Source organism: Glandiceps talaboti, chromosome 13 (assembly GCF_964340395.1).
Source record: "Glandiceps talaboti chromosome 13, keGlaTala1.1, whole genome shotgun sequence".
NCBI classification, from domain to species: Eukaryota; Metazoa; Hemichordata; class Enteropneusta; family Spengelidae; genus Glandiceps; species Glandiceps talaboti.
This window is the reverse complement of record NC_135561.1, coordinates 17,455,141-17,474,381: the sequence shown is the minus strand read 5'-3', so window position 1 is coordinate 17,474,381 and position 19,241 is coordinate 17,455,141. Positions and strand designations below refer to the sequence as shown.

Here is a 19,241-nt window from a genome sequence, read left to right as displayed (position 1 = left end):
ATTTTAATAAATGTGTAAAATGTTGGTTGTTTTTGTACTTTTTACACACCCTTTAGCTTTTTGCAGTATATTGAGTTATCAAGACATATTGGTCTATGTTGTTTCCCGTCGGTTTTTCTAGTAGGAAGTCGTGATAAAAATGCTTATTAAAAACGCAAATAAATACCCAATCCTCATCTGTATGGCCACTTTACATTACAGTTTTGGCCAAGGCGGCTGACCTTCCAACTGTTCGGACAGGTTGTTCACATTGAAATGGAAACATGAATATCATTTCATTGTTAAACGTTTTACCACTGTTCATGTTTTTATGTACATGACGCCCCATCACAAAGCTCTGAGGTTCATGTTCTATATGAATAGCGCCTACTAAGACAAGAGGGTGACGAATGAAACACTTATTTACATTAACCAGCAAAAATAATTCAATCATATATATACCTTAGCAAGGTTTGAACGCATTCACCAAGGTCGTAGATCAAAGTACCTGTTCATGCCTATAAACAACAACATCGATTGTATTCCATGTACTACGATATACTTCTTTCTACAGAGACGGAGGCACCGACTCTTGTAAATTGCCCCGATAACATCAATGCAGTTGTTGGTCAAACAGTTTCATGGACAGCTCCAACTGCGGTTGACAACCTGGACGTTAACGTCATCATTACGTCATCCCACAGTCCGGGTACTACATTTCCCATTGGTAACACCATTGTGACGTACACTGCCACTGATTTTGCAAACAACAGGGCGACATGTAGTTTTACGGTCAATGTCGGTAAGTTTCTGTCTGTCTGTCTGTCTGTCTGTCTGTCTGTCTGTCTGTCTGTCTGTCTGTCTTTGTTTCCTGTTTTAGGACTGACTGTCAGTGTGTGTGTGTGTGTGTGTGTGTGTGTGCGCGCGCTTGTTTGTTCGTCTGTCATTCCAAATTTATAGTTAAACTACCGATAGAATGCACACGTGATGAAACTTTTATTACTTACCTTTACGATCATCGTCTAGATCTGTTTTCTCCATTTTTTTGTTCCGTCTCCTGTGTTTACACTTAAATAGAACATTAAAATGAGCACAACCTATTTGAAACATTTGAACAGTTGTAAGCATTTAGTAACGCCTTGTATAGACTTTAGATCTAGAATTATTGTGAAGATAATACTAGTATATCGACGGCCCTAAAAGAAGTTGAATTTTGGAATGAGCCATTTATTCAGAGCCAGACGATTTTTAAACTGCGAATAATTTTGGTCTGTAGAAGAAAGGAATAGTATACCGTTTAGTACACACTATAATTATAATATTAGAAACCTTTCCACTATGGAAAAGTTAACGACCTAGGTGACAGTGAATGAATTGAATTGTGTATTAAGTCCACCTGCTCCAATGATCCAGGGGAGGGGGATGGGATTGTGGAACAATATTTGTTTCTTCTTCTCCCCGAAGCAAATTTCATCTAAAAAAACTCTTCAAAGACCATAAGCAGAAATTAATTTCCATGAAGTATAACAATTTTCAGAAGTTGCATAAGGTCTTCTTGCTTGTAGAGTATAGCACATTTGTTGCTTTGGTAACTTTCAAGGCGTTAACTATCGAGTAACCTATCTTTCTACTTATTATATTTTCTGTCGTTCCAGTCGACGTCGAATTAGAAGTCACTACTCTACCTGCAACATCTGAAAGCCATGTCGTTACCATGCCAACATCTTCACATCATTCACACTCAACTACAAATGAAGAAAGTACTATTGAAAGACAAAGTTCGACATCTGCAACAATCGTCACAAGCGACGTAACTAGTACTGCATATCAGACAACGTTGCAGACACAAAAATCAACCACTACAATGGAAAGTAAAGAATCCACTACAATAGCAACATCTGCAGCAGCGCTAGCAACAACATTAACAGAAACAACCACAGAACAACCACAAATTGTATCAACAAGTGTTGATGTACCTGGGACCATTGGTCATTCAACGACGGAGACACAAACTGTAGCGACAAGTAGTGACGTTTCTGCGACTGGTGGCCAATCAACTACCCAGACACAAACTATAGCAACGAGTAGTGACGTTTCTGAAACTGCTGGCCAATCAACGGCACAGACACAAACTGTTGCAAAAAGTAGTGACGTTTCTGAAACAAATAGCCAATCAACGACTCAGTCCCTTGCTACAAATAACGACGCATCACAAACTACCGGCCAATCAACGACGCAGATACAGATTACGCAGGCAGCATATACGACTATAATGTCATCACAAAGTGAAAATACTGCCAAGACCAAAGAAACACACACAGAGAGTGTTCAACCTGCAAAAAGAAAGGATAGTGACGGACAAGATCTTAGCGTAGCCTGGTATTATATATTCTTCGGGGTGTCATGTTTTGTGTTCATCGTCGCTCTTATCGTGATGGGTGTCTATTTTATATGGCTTGACACCATCGAACAAGCCAGGTATTCAGTATCTGTTTTTACCTATCAAGACGACATCTCACCTGGTTACGGAGTTAGTGGTACTACGTTTGTCTCTCATACCACACTTGTGATGAAAATGTGAAGAAATACAATTGTAAATTAAGATTTGAAAATTGTCGAGCAAGCAACATCCCCAGAAGTTGTTATCAAATACAATTGTATGTTGGTTTTACATAGTTACATATTCATCACATACCTACACCATATGCTTCATGTATTAACTCATGTGTTCATTTCTACTGTGCGTGTACATTTACATAATGACTTAATTTGAATAAAATTGACATGGTCATAATCGGGTTGTTGGGCGCACATTTTCAAATCGCAATTACCAACATTTTTGATATCTCAACATGAGCGTTGTATAAGAGACAAACGGAATACAACTAGGGCCGTATATTGTAGAACATCACTATCTACTCCTGGATCTAAACAATCTTGCCTATTTAAAAGACATACTTTTGAAGCCTGTCTTTGTTGACCGATAAACCGCTAATATATAATTCTAATTATGACGATTTATTTTTTTATTGGTTACTGTACGTTTGACATATTATATGACAGAAACCTCGTATAATGATGATAAGGACGGAAATGGTCGACACAATGGCGGCAACGGAGATGTTGACAATGATGACGATTATGACGACGACGACGACGATTATGATGATGATGATAGTATGGAAAGCCGGTTGGGACCATCGTCGTCAACGCAACATTGCATAGAAAAAGCCTATCAAAGTCGTCGTCGTCATCGGCTGTTGTCGACGATAAAACTAGCTACACACGCCAATGTGGACCTTCATCGTCATCGTCATCACCATCATCACCATGCATGCAAATTTGTCGTCATCGTTGGCCAAGTATGCGACACCATCGATGCCGAAAACGCACATGCGCAGAAGATGCCTTTTAAAAAGTCTTCTTCGTCGATGGCCTAAATACTAAAAATAGCCTAAATCCGACACCATCGATGCCGAAAAACGTATGCATACCTGCATGATAATGCCTGGAATTAGTCATTTAGTGACGGAATTCAGAACGTTATCCAACACCGGTACACGGCGATACTTACCATGAAAAACAAACCCATAAAAAACGTAACGCCTTAAGTGTAAATAAACGTGTAGTAAATAAACGATTTTTTCTTGATCTCTAATTTCACCCGACAGTTTTGAATGTGTGACTATGTTTGTATGATATTATGTTTTACTTTTAGCCCTGTTTGAGAAAAATATTTTTAGCGAAACACAAGTAGGAAAACCAAAACTACACCCAAGGGATCATCAAAATATCATAATGATTATGATGACTTTGTCTCAAAATGACAAGCTAAATTTATTTCCCTACACACTATGACAACTTGACATGATATACATGTATACTGAACACTGCCGAGTTCCAGGCATGGGGTTAGAAATGTCAGTCATGAATACAACCCAGATTCTTTGAAAATACAAGCTATGAGTATAAACAGCCGGAAATAAACAAGATAAAAGTGTTGCATTTACGTCCTTAACGCTATCTGTTGACGCTGTTTTGTCCGAGTGCCATTGGTGCATGCACTTCTTGTTGTCATCGTCGCCCTCGGCCAACGACGATGTTGCAAAGTTGCCAACGACGACAACTTTTTTAAAAGGCATCTTCTGCGCATGTGCGTTTTTCAACATCGATGGTGTCGCATATAGGCTATTTTTAGTATATTAGGCCATCGACGATGACGACTTGTTAAAAGGCATCAACGATGATGTCGCATACTTTGGCCAACGATGACGAAAACTTTTGCATGCATGGTGATGGTGATGACGACGACGACGATGAAGGTCCACATTGGCGTGTGTAGCTAGTTTTATCGTCGACAACAGCCGATGACGATGACGACTTTGATAGGCTTTTTCTATGCAATATAGCGTTGACGACGATGGTCCCAACCGGCTTTCCATATTATGATGATGATGACGACGACGACGACGACGACGACGATGATGATGATGATGATGATTTTGATGGTGGTGGTGGTGGTGGTGGTGGTGGTGGTAGTAGTGACGACGACGACGACGACGACGACGACGGTAAAGATAATGACGGCGACTTCTGAAAATATTAAAGGTGACTTCGAAACATATATTCATATTTTTGTGTCTTTCATTTCAGGCTGATTGCTCATTACAAGAAATATTGGAGTAAACAAAAGTGAAGGACTATGAGTACAGTGATCGATGTTTAACCATTTGATGTATAGTGGACATTTGCAGTCATTACTGTACGGTTTTGAAGTAGTGGGCAGAATCCTCGAATGGCTACACTGATTCACTAGTCAAAATAAAATGGCTCCAATGAATATCCAAATTGTTATAGAACACCATTATTTACAGATCGTCTCAGGAAGAAGGCAATTTATCATAACACTTTGTTATCTTAAGAAATTTTATCAAGAATTAAATTCTTTGGAAATTCCTAGCAATTCGAATATTTGTTGTCTTTAATATACATTTTTTTAAAAACATGATGTTGATGTTCGAGAAAAAATTCTAATGTCAGTTATTTTTTGAAAGATGTGGTTTGCATTTATTGAAATACTACTATATTTACAGTGTCGATACTTAGAATTGTTTCTCGTCCCTTCTCTTAACAGAGCCACTTATAAGGTATTTAATTGTACAGAAAGTTAACAAGTTTTAAAACGTGTAATTTTAGAGGCCACGGTAAAAAATATTTCCCTGATATCGCAACAATGTATAACTATTTACTCGAGTTGTTATTGAAAAGAGTTGCAAATCAGACAGTCTGTACGATGCGACATTCATTCATTCTATGCTATCAGCTATCACCTAACTCTCAGGTTTAGAAGCTTGGGTAGCCACAACACATCATATATTACAGTTCACAAATTAGACAGAGTTGAACTCTTTTATTTATAATTAACGTATAAGAATATTTCTTTGAATATTCACAATAAACGTGTACTAACATAAACACTGAATGGTAACTCAGTGATTCTGAATGTGTATCATGAAAATTACCTCTATCCTTGTGGTCGTCAAGGCATATCTCAATCGATCCATAAAACGATCAGAACGAGCACATTTGAGCCTCATTGTTGATTTTACATATACTTTTCATATTCTTGTCGATGATGATGTTAAGGTCAAACTACAAGTTGATGTGTCAACTAGCTCCCTGGCTTTGTGGGCATATTGGTCTTGATGCTCTTAGTCATCTCCATACCCTAGCCATGTACGTGTATGTTTGATGGTTTAGCAACACTTTGTAAAAATTTCAGCAGATAAGATTCCAATTATATTTTGTAGTTGAATGTGAATATTATTTTAAACATAGAATAGAAAAAGGGATCACAAACGAAGATCACTACAGAAGCTTTTTTGTGTCAATTTGGAAAAGAAATCTAAATTGAAGAATCTACTATCAAGGATTAAATGTTATATCGTATTTTTATGCATACTTTGATCATTGGTTCTGTAGGTATGTGACTGAAAATACAACACAGCTGTTGTAACTAACAAATCTAGTTCTTAGGTTAAAATAATATTATCAATTTTTAACAAATTATTTCATAGTATTACTTTAGAAGACATGATCTGAAACATCTCTCTAATTCAGTTTTGCACATTCTTAATTCTTTATTATCACAACTGATCCAATCTTGGCAAATTAAAAAAACCCCATATATATATATATATATATATATATATATATATATATATATATATATATATATATATATATATATATATATATATTGTTTAATTTATCTCCCTGGCATCATGTGACCTTTCCTCTAAGTAGTCAACGTTCGTTATATTGTTTCCATGGAAACGAATGTAGTATTGTAATACGATTTCTTTTTAAATCTTACCACGGTCAATTTCTTTGTCTATATATAGCAATATTTCGGTCCTTCAAAATTCATTTTGGCTTACCAATGTAAATTACACACCTAAAATCGTGTAAATTATACTGAACCATGTCTGTTTTATGAAATATGTCACGAACCAAAATATAGCTTTTTATTTTAATGGCTTTCAAGCACGAACTATATTTCTTTTTAATTTTTTATATTTTACTAGTTGATATTACAATCTATACAGATGCCTTGACAATCTTTATACGCCAATTGTCTTCAATCCCAACGCTTATTGTGCCACATATTGTATTGCTGGAATATGAAATATGTTTTATACCCCAACATATGTTTTGTGGTTAAATAACAAAGAGTTCATATATTGCTTGATGCGTGACAAGACTGAGTGACCTACTCGTTCTGTGTTTTGATTTGCTTCATTAATCCATCATGGTCCCTACGTGTACATGAAAAAAAAAAACAATTCGAGATGTAAAACTACACATCACATGAGCTCTAAAAGACATTCAGGTGACCTGAGAGGCTATTTTCTGTAGGATTCATAAGTAAATGTAATTAGAACCAACTCCACCCAAATACTCACATCCTACATAACAAATAATGCAAAAATATAAATTCATGCGCGCGCGCACACACACATACACACACACATACATACATACATACATACATACATACATACATACATACATACATACATACATACATACATACATACACCCATCCATCCCTACCTGAATAGCTACCTAGCTACCTAACTCCCTCCCTCCCTCCCTACACATACATACATACATACATACATACATACATACATACATACATACATACATACATGCATACATACATACATACATACATACATACATACATACATACATACATACATACATTAAATTTCCTGATTACAGAGGCCGTTTGTTTATTTGAACCTTTTAGTCTGTTAAGAAAATATAGGAATGTGGTAGCAATTCAATATTTCAATGATACTTTGCCTGGCTATAACGATGATAGTGAACGAATGAAATGAGGATATAATCTAACATAAATCTGTACTTAGCATTTACCAGTTGTATGACATGTGCATCAAATGATTTAGAAAAATCATAATTCAAATAATTTTCATCTTAATCATAATTCAACAGAGGCTGACCTCTCACACACCAGTGCGTCAATTTTAACAATAACATCTATATGTACGCACGATGGTGATGGATGGTAATTTCAACAGCTGCTCTTGTTAAAACACGACACTGCTTAAACAATGGGAATAATATAAACCAATGGTTGAGATACGTTTAATACAAATAATCGATATAAAAGCCAGCCACCTGTAGGAATGTAAATTGTTACCGTGTTTAAATAAACTGCACGTCTGTTTTCATATAACGGGTAGTTGAAAGTTCGAGAGACAGAACTGTACAACTGAAGTGTTCATACGTTAGAGCGAGGTAAGCGAGGCGATTGAAAAAATTATTGGTACGTGTAGGCGAGTGTCCATGACAATATACAGTAGTTCAGCCTCAAGCAGAGTGCACAGTTAATGTAGGAAAGCGTAGCTGTTACATGTTCCGCATCTTTTCTTTCGATTCAATAGTGTTTCATGAGAGCAGTCGTATCTACTTTACCAATCAAATTAAACAGTACCAAGAGGAGTACAATAATTGGTTCAATGTAGAAGTATTTCTTTCCGTCAATGCACGACAACTACGCCAAAGGTAAGCTTTGATAACAATCCTATTCCATAGATACATGTGTAAAGGTACGCTTCTTCCATATGGAAGCTTAGAAATTTACAGATTTTGGATTTACAGACTTTTTTAAATTAACGAATCGAAATGATAAATTACAATTAATGGTCCAGCGTTCATCATTATCGCTGTCATAGAACATGAGATTTTTAATAGTAACTATCATAGTTAAATCTCTCTCTCTCTCTCTCTCTCTCTCTCTCTCTCTCTCTCTCTCTCTCTCTCTCTCTCTCTCTCTCTCTCTCTCTCTCTCTCTCTCTCTCTCTCTCTCTCTCTCTCTCTCTCTCTCTCTCTCTCTCTCTCGTTTTATGTACATCTCAATTGTGTCATTGTCTCTACTGATCTGATCAATGTTTCAAACAATGTTCCCCAACTGTACGGTACTTATATTGTCTGCTTGAATACCGCGTGCTACATAGCCGTAACTAGCATAATTCGTAGTTACCGTTCAGTTGATTTGTTTTAACATAATTAAAAGACTATCCATTTGTGATCAGTTAATATTACAACTGAATGTGACATTAAACTGATCATCTTAAATTGGGGTCAGTTCTAGAATGACATCACACTCTCCTGTGTATAAATATGTTGAACATGTCATTCATTGTTGTACGTGGTATGTGATATTGGTTTCCATTTTGTTGCATTAATTGTTTAGTTTGCTGGCACTAGCTATCGCTAAGACTGTAGGCCATAATTACAATACCTCGTGATAAACAAAGGGATATGTGAGTTTGCGAGTTATAATAAACTGTTTGGAATTTTTTTTTGTTAGAACCAACGACATAGGAACGAACGGATTTTAATTGCTCAAATCTAGGTCAATACTTATTTCATTTCAAACAATTTCAACACCATGTTCACTGTGTGCTTTGTCAATCATAAAATGTTACACGGTTTGTGAATCAATACCAAGGCGATTATGGTAAAGAAATATGAAATAAACAAAGCTGTGGCAGCATCAGCAGCAGCAGCAGCAGCAGCAACAACAACAACAACAACAACAACAACAACAACAACAACAACAACAACAACAGTAGTACTACTACTACATCATCATCATCATCATCATCATCATCATCAACAACAACAACAACAACAACAAAAACAACAACAACAACTACAACAACAACAACAACAACAACAACAACAACTACAACAACAACATCACTTGAAATACATTTTTGATACAATTATTTCATATACCCAGTGTAACAAACTTTGATAACACGAGACATGTCCTAAGGCATATAACGGGTGAGTGTGTTCGTGTGTGTATGTGATTTCTATCCATTCACTTATCTATTGCTTTCCACAATATTTGTGGTAGAATTTCACAACTCCAACAAATTGTTATACCTCGCATGTGTGTGCATATTGTAGATAAAGAAAATACAGCAATTGTCATGATCTAGGGCCAAAAATATTCGGAAACGATAATTACAATACTCATGTGTTGTCAAGGCAACGCAATATGATACCTACACACACACACACTAGAGATCGTAAATGGATAATTGATAGTGTTATTGTGAACTTTAATCCAAAAATCCATGTTTAATGCTCATCTTTTAGTAATGCCTCATTTTTAGCTTGGTTATTATATCATTATGCTTAATACACTATTTAAATGAATGGCTTAATGTATACTCTCAAACAATTGAAATAGCTATAGCAAAACTTGATATAGGCGGATCGACGGCAATAATATTTTTCTTCAGATGTCTTACTAATTTAATGTGCTTAGTGAAATTGGCATATCATAAAATGTTCATGTACGTCTGCAGTCTGTATCATTTAATTGCCTCATCACATTTTATTAAAAAATGACCTTATTCCAGTATATTTATATGCACTGGGTGCGTCTGCCTTCAGTTCGAAGCAGTATGTTGGAAACATATGTTGTGTGAAAACAACATTCACCCACGCCACGCAGGTACAACGTGATGAAACACCATAGGAGTATTCGTGGGTCTAAAGTAAAACATGGCCCTTTGTGGTACTATGAGATAGCATCTACCAGCACAAAACATGTTGGTGTTTTGAACATGCGGGTTCACATTTTAAAAATGGAAAGGAAAGTTCAATTATTTATATACACGGATGATTACAAGGCCACTTTTGGTAAGACGAGTTGCAGCAAAAGAGGTGTGCTAACATAGTATTTCATCATCTGCATTAGTTATCTCTCTCTCTCTCTCTCTCTCTCTCTCTCTCGCTCTCTCTCTCTCTCTCTCTCTCTCTCTCTCTCTCTCTCTCTCTCTCTCTCTCTCTCTCTGCTACGTCTATACACACTCACAACTCTATACTTGTATGATATTTAAGGGGTGCATTTCCATTTTCGATTACATTACATTACGTCACAATTTCAGTTCAAAATACATCTGTACAATTATTACTTTTGCGATATACTTGTGTAGATGTGTTTGTGTATAATGTACGAAAATACAGTAATTGAATTTAGTGTATACATACATACATACATACATACATACATACATACATACATGCACACACACACACACACACATATATGTATACATACACACGCACGCACGCACACACACATACATACATACATACATACATACATACATACATACATGCATACATTCATACATACATACATACATACATACATACATACATACATACATGCACACACACACACACATATATGTATACATACACACACACGCACGCACGCACACACACACATACATACATACATACATACATACATACATACATACATACATACATGCATACATTCATACATACATACATACATACATACATACATACATGCACACACACATATATGTATACATACACACACACGCACGCACGCACACACACATAAATACATACATACATGCATACATACATACATACATACATACATACACACACACACATACATACATACATACATACATACATACATACATACATACATACATACATACATACATGCACACACATATATGCATACATACACACACACGCACGCACGCGCACACACGCATAAATACATACATACATACATACATACATACATACATACATACATACATACATACATACATAAGAATGTAAGATGTTCACTTTTAGGCCTATAGATTTCATCTCTATCTACAGAACTTCTATAAATGGTTCCTGAAATGGCATATGTCTGTATTTTACTGTTACTAATTCTCTTAAATAGCAAGCATGTATTAGGAGGTAAGTGTCAACTGCATTCATTTCCGCCATATATACGTGATATAGTCCGATCAGTGGTAATCATCTTTCGTGTTTTAACGTAACGTTTTGTGGTACATTCCCATTAAACTCAGGTTTCTTAGTCCACTGCCACGTTTATATTTGCAACAAACTACTCAGTTCTTGGTATCCATATATGGAATATAAGATACATTTAAACACACACACACACACACACACACACACACGCGCGCGCGCGCGCGCGCGCGCGCGAAACTATGGCTGTTGGCAATGCAACTCGAACTCAACACAACATATTCGCCTTGCTATTTGTCTATAATATTACCAAAATCTACAATTTTAGCAGATAGTTTGCTTTCTTATTACTTTTATGATGTTTTCCCAGTTAATCTGTGAATTTCATTTTCAAAGATGGTGTCTCCATCATAGAACAAGTCTAACAAGTTGTTATAATGAGTGATATGTGTACCATGATATTTCTGCTACAGCCAATGTAACATATGTGTACATATGACAACAAATTCGTTCTTTATATGGACATCGTTATTTGTTGTGTTTAACGTCACAGTTGTGTGCGCTTAATGGCACAGGTATTTTGTTTTGCTTAGTATCATTATTATTCATGTTGAACCTCGCAGTGTTGTTACGTTTGTGTGTAGCGTCATCATTATTTATCCTTTGTCAGTTATACACTTAGGCGTCACTGTTCTATGTGCTTTACGTCACTGTCGAACATCTATTCTCCATAAGGATTTTGTTAGGTTCAAGATTTTTAGTGGTTTCGTGTTGAGAACATCAAACGTTTCCAAGAATATATGTGCAAAAAAATTATCCAATTTGTTTTTATTCCATTCTTTCTAGTAGGAGAATCGTGTGATTTAAACTTTACCGACGTGAAGGGAGAAATAAAGTCGCCAAATTATCCAGAAAATTATCCAGTAAATGTAGCATGTACGAACGATATACACGTAGCTGAGGGTCTCAGGATTGCAGTATTTTTCCAAAATTTTAAAATTGAACCACCTGAAACTGGCGGCAAATGCTATGATAAGTTGAGGGTAAGTTAGTATGATATCACGTTGTGAGAATGGTACAAACTGAGTTTGAGTTTTTTACCCAATTGGGATTACTTACATAAAACCCCAATTAAACCATATTCTAGTAATGTAAATGTTGGCGTATGTCTTCTATAACGTTATAATTGTTTGCTGGCATAATTAGAACAGATGACCGTATAGAAGCGAATTCCTCGACTTTTCTTAAGCACATACAAAGGAATAAAGACATAATTTGTTGATATGGATGATGAAATGATTAAGCGATATCTTAAGAATGCACCCTTCAAATTCCATATAGTTTTGCACATAAGCTCTAAATGTCAAATAATTTACTTACATGCATTGATGGTAACGAAGTGTATGTGCCATTTAAAGCTTGTTGGTTTAATTTTCCACGTATCGGGTACATCATGTATAATACCTATAGCTCAGGATTTTGCAATCCAACAATGTGTGCAGGACCCAAAAGTCTATTGTGTTGCCCTTTCAGTGTACATCTAGTTTAAAACTGTTTTGCAATTAACGGGTTATAAACACAGACCTGGTATCTACTGTTTCCACATCTTTTTATTTAGTCAAATGGAAACCAAAACTGTTTTATTAATTGACAATTCGCTTATTTCACATCCGTATCACTACTTCAAGTGTACACAAATGATTGGACTGCATCGTCTGAGAGTATCTATTGATCATTCATTGTTAAGAATCATCTTCACAATGTTTAAATTATTGCATGCAAATAGAAGAAGAGATAATTTTCTTCCACTATTGCTTATGGTTGTGAGTCATCATCATTCGGAGTACTGCGTCTGTCAATAATCAAATATTCTTCTCCAATGTTGTTACACATTCAAAAAGGAAATTCTAGTGACTTGGGGGCCTTGTCACTTTGAGTTGAAGATGAGAAGTCACTGAACTATGATTAGTTCATAATGGTTTTCAGATTGTATAAAGGTCACAATTGTGGAGTAACAATTATTCTTGCACAAGAACAGTTTACGAAAAACCAAGATGCTAGATGGTGACTTTGAATGTTTTGAGTCATATTTCGAATGCTATATGGAAGTATGAATGAAATAGATATGTCTTGTCTTGACATAGATCGACCAGGGTTATATATCCAATATTTTTTGCCCAAACATGTTCAACTTGGTTTGCGTGGGGTTACGTATAAAACCCTTTATATTACTAGGTTTGGTGAGGCAGTTTTAAAAGAAAACATATTTTGTAGACATTGTGAAATTGATAAATTAATTTCGTGACATCCTGTATATAAATGGAAGTTCATCATTTGGAGAACATACTTATGACGTTTTCTAGATTGTGGATGTTGTTACCGAAGCTACGGAAGAATATTGTGGTTTCAAAGATCCGTTTACCTATGAATCCGAGTCTAACCACATTCAGTTAACATTAATCAGCGATACTACTTCTACCAGACAGGGATATATCGCCCAATACCAAGTCATAGGTATGTGTCATGTCTTTATGATGTATTTCAGCTTTGCATAATGATGATTATTTATACAAATAGTCTAATTAGTATGCATAGTTATAATTGCTTGACAAAATCCTTGTTATGTATATGACATGTCATTACGATAACATATTACACTTTTCTAAAGATAATATAACAATAATAATATTTGCTTGTCGACAGCTTTAATTACAGATGTCAATGTTGGCTTTCGCTCCCATTACATGCATTAACACCAATCGTACTCTGAACGTATGCAAATGATCTCATTTGCATACATTTTTCTATTCGCTTGACGAAATAGTTATTATGCGTATGAAAACAATTATATTACGATAATATATTACTCTTTTCTTTCAAAAACAGCAATATAACAAAGTTTTTTTCTTGCAGAGGTAATTGTTGCCGCTCGTCCCTATTAACTCCAACCGTCCTAAAAGTTGATCGTATACACACGCCCTCATTAAACGACACGAGAACAACTTTCGTTTTTATGTCTGAGATATTTTCATTTTTATCTTTTAAAAAATTCCCTGATTTTCAGTTAACATTAAATTTAAAGGGGTTACAAATGGTACACTTAAAAACCCACTCTTTTCAATATCAATCTTTAAACCCGATAAAGTATTTCCAACAGAAACGGGACCCTCTACATTTGATGACTGTCCTGAAGATACAATCTCTTGGACAGTTCCAACCGCACATGATAACGTTGATAATGACGTTGATATTACGTCATCGCATACCCCAGGAGATTACTTCCCGATCGGTAAAACTAACGTGACGTATACAGCGACTGATTTTGCAGGAAATGAAGCAGTTTGTCTATCTATCTATCTATCTATCTATCTATCTATCTATCTATCTATCTATCTATCTATCTATCTATCTATCTATCTATCTATCTATCTATCCATCCATCCATCCATCCATCCATCCATCCATCCATCCATCCATCCATCCATCCATCCATCCATCCATCCATCCATCCATCCATCCATCCATCCATCCATCCATCCATCCATCCATCCATCCATCCATCCATCCATCCATCCATCTCTCTATCTATCTATCTATCTATCTATCTATCTATCTATCTATCGGTTTTACTAACTCGATGTGCCACTGTGTGTATCTTGTTTTCTCTCTGGTTATTTTACTGCTAGTATTCCTCAGTTGATAACGTTTTACAAATGTATACTATTGTGGGGATTCGATATATTATTCCTAAATGAGTGGAATATGTAGATTAGGGATGTACGTCACACCATAATGGCCTTTACTTATTCAACAAATAAAAATCCATGTCAACGTTAAAGTCAATTCTCTCTTCGTGTTTCAGATGACTCAACAACAGTTTCACCAACTAACCAATCACAACCTGCAAATGTTACTACAACCAATGGAACAAATGCCACGACTCAACCAGATGGAGAAATAGTTGAGGGAACTGATAGTCATCATATTAGCCTTCCATGGTACTCCGTATTCTTCTGTGTGGTAGGAGTCGTTGCCATCATCTCCATTATAGTAATAGCATTGTTCTTCATGTGTATAGAATCAATCGAGAACAAGGACAAAGTGAGGTGAGTCTACTTTAGTCCTCACAGAGTGGGTGTATTTAAATCTAAAAATGACGTATTCTATGTTGGTAAAAACAATCTTACGGATTTCAAGGAAATTAAAACTCATGCTGTTAAAATCGAGAAACTAGTCAGTTAACACTATACATTTTTTATTCGATCCATAATATTGTTTCACACTTTGACACAAACAAACAAACAAACAAACAAACAAACAAACAAACACACACACACACAAATATATACATACATACACACATACATACATACATACATACATACATACATACATACATACATACATACATACATACATACATACATACATACATACATACATAAATGTACTCCGGCGTGGACGTTAAATTTCGACTGACAGTTACAAATGAGGCTATTGACCAATCAGGGAAAAGCGTGAAGACCGCTCTATCAGCAGAGTAGCAAATTTATCAAATGTCGGTGGCGGGAGTGTATTTTCTGTGTATGAGATCCAATTAATAGCATCCAGGGAAGAGTGATTAGACGCAGACAATCAAAACAAAAACATGACCCCTGACTGTGACTGAACAGATAAAACTTCCGTTCACAAGTTGAACACTATTTTCGTAATAATAAACATTACCTCAGAGTGTATTTAGAAGGTGAATAAAATACACATACCACAATTTGTACTTGCAAGGTAGACGGTATAATGGCAGAAAGAAAGCGACGGTTTGCTGTTATGACAACTGAGGACATACTTCAAGACACAGACAAACAATTTCGCTGAAAGTTGTATTTTTGGTGTCAGTAGTCATGGTTTGTTTTATCAGTGGCGATTAAATTTCATATCACTGGTTGCACAATCATGATGGATGTGATTGTATTGAGTAGTTTGTAGTATGAATGTCCTGCATAATAATATCATAGTGGTATGGAAAATACAGAGTGGTATGAAATACACTGTCCATTGGGATGTAATTGCTATTTTCGTCGTGCAACATAGTGATATTCGTGTGTGACATTGAATGTTGACACAGGCGTGTATCCAGTTTTTTGACACGTGTCAGCTTCCATTGGAAGTCACGTTGGCGTCAGGGTGTCTCATCGAAAATCAAAACATAAACGATTAGTGTATGAAGTTCTTCCTGGGAAGAATATGACACCATTGAGTAATTAGCCAGGGTACAAAATAAATGCCATCCGGGCAATACACGGCTCCTACATCGGCAAGTATTTACCCGGACAACATTTATTACATGTATACATACATACATACATACATACATACATACATACATACATACACAGATACAAATGTACACACATACACACATACACACACATGGGGATAAACAAAATGTAACCACAGTTGAGGGAAACAATAGAAATTCCTAGAGATCTTTAAACAACAAAATGGATCATAACATTTGATAACAACATCAATGTTTTAAATGATGAACCCTTTTCTTCATTTTCAGGTTGGTGGCGCGTTACAATTCACGCAGTCGATATGACGAGTAATGGATCAAGAATGAAAGCATATCTATGTCTCTTGATCGATGAAACTTTTTAAACACCGGATGCTCAGGGATCTAAGCGGTTTAAAAATTACATTTCATTTTGCATTTCATTTCAATTATAACACTTTTTCAGTATCCATTTGGAAACCAAAACTGTATCACAAAGACTTCGCGCATTCGGTCATACAAGATGTGGAACTAATCTTTACCAGTGAGGATTGTTAGTATATGAGGTGTTTAATAATGTGACTGGTCTTGGTTGCTTACTTCGAGTACAGGAATTATCCTTGCCTTCGCCTAAGGTAGCCTTCCATATAGACTGTAAGATACGTCGTGACGTTTCGCCCTCACCGGGCTCCTTTGTTAGGGGTTGGCCGATGTGTGAGGGCACCCCGTCACAGACTACCGTCCATACAAATTGAAATTCTCATGATGAAGGTCTGTGCAGGTGAATAGTTACAAATGAATTAAAACTTAATACTAAACCGGAATACAATGGATAAATCCCAGCTTTAAACCCAAGTCCTGAGATTTGCAGGGTTTTGAAATCAAGCAGGTGTCAACAACGCGACTTCACGTCATCATGTCCGGTCAAGCCTGAAAGAAATAACAACAACGCTTGTACACCAACTTTATAATATAATTATTGGCCAAATAAACATTATACACCAGGAACCCAACAACATAAAGGAGACTGGTTCTTTGTATAGAAGGTGGTATTTGAACTATAATACTTGATACTCATCGAGAAATATTGTAACTAGGAGTATTTACAGTAACGTTTTTACAGTACCGCTCATGAGCAGCTTACTTCATGAGTAATAATCGGCAACTAAATATTGTAGATTTGGAATCAAGCAAGATGAATTACTTCCTATAAAAGGTGATATTTGAAGTAGAATACTATTATGGAGGAATATTGTAATATGACGTCATGTTATGTCTAACATTTAGCCATATACATTCAACTCACTACAGATATTGATATATGTGTATTTAGGGTGCGACTGTGTATATCATTGAATACTGTATGATAAATACTGTATGATAAAGTGAGCTTTTATTCATCTTGGTGTTAATTAGAGGGACATGGGTTATTTTGAGCAACTATTAATTTTATCTATTAAGTGAAATGCTTATATGAAACTAAAATGTCTCATTTGGACAAAGGAGTGAGTATAATTAAATATTATTATCCGATATTTGTCGTCGTTCAGCTGATGAAATACAAGCGACCTAAGGGGGCCTTGTCACTACGAGTCGCTCGTTCACCAGTATTTTACGGCTGAATGAAATGATATATTGGGTAATAATATGATTACCTCCTCAAGCATATTGTATGAAAACTTGTGATAGATAATGGCAATTTGGAACGTTTTAAGCCATATAGCGAGCACCACAAAGACGGTGACACAGGGTATATAATCCAGCATTTTATTATTTATGATCTTGAAGCAATACTTTTGGTTCACTCAAAATGACGTCATAAAATAATGATTTAGTTTGACTAACTGTAATCATCTCACGATCGTAACAGCTAATAAGATAATTAGCAGACATAGATGGTATAACATACATAATTCGTCACAGGTCCTCACATAAAAGGGAAGATAACATAGATAAGCGTCCACATCTGCATAACTATATTCTTAATATCACATCACTATGAAACATATATAATTTTAGCCAACGTGGTTATTTTTCTTGATTGACTGGTGTACTTAAATTGAAAAAGTTCGGAAATAAATAAAGTGTCCACGCAGGGTTTATTGACATCACTATTAGTTGCATCTGTATTTACAAAAAAACATGCTACAAATTTAAAATTCCTACATTGCTACTTCAAATTTGTTACATGTGCAGTTGATATAATTGTTGATGTTCAAAAATTGCACTTATAGAAAGGATACTAAGTTCTGAAGAAAGTAATAGAAATCTAGTGGAATTTTACAATTAGCGACCTCAGTTATAGAATATCAGGAACCGACAAGTGGGCTATTTGACATGAGTTAGTTCACATATACAATACGGTGCGAGATCTATAGTTCAATGTAAGATAATAAAACTAAATTCTTGTACGTAGATCTCAGATCCCCACTTAGATTGTTCAAAGCAATGCTGACAACCTGTCAGATATAGTTTGGAAGTGTAGTGTAGTGCAGTGTATTGCAGTGTATTGTAGTGTATTGTAGTGTAGTGTAGTGTAGTGTAGTGTAGTGTAGTGTAGTGTAGTGTAGTGTAGTGTAGTGTAGTGTAGTGTAGTGTAGTGTAGTGTAGCATAGCTTAG

At 35.7% G+C, this 19,241-nt stretch overlaps 1 protein-coding gene across 1 annotated transcript; it reads left to right on the top strand.

Annotated features, from left to right (window-relative positions):
* Window positions 1-1,693: 1,693 nt before the first annotated feature.
* On the top strand, window positions 1,694-4,867 carry LOC144444364 (uncharacterized). The gene is made up of 2 exons (XM_078133777.1): window positions 1,694-2,457; window positions 4,633-4,867. The coding sequence occupies exons 1-2, from the start codon at window positions 1,694-1,696 to the stop codon at window positions 4,673-4,675; spliced, it is 807 nt and encodes a 268-aa protein (XP_077989903.1). The 3' UTR covers window positions 4,676-4,867.
* Window positions 4,868-19,241: the final 14,374 nt, after the last annotated feature.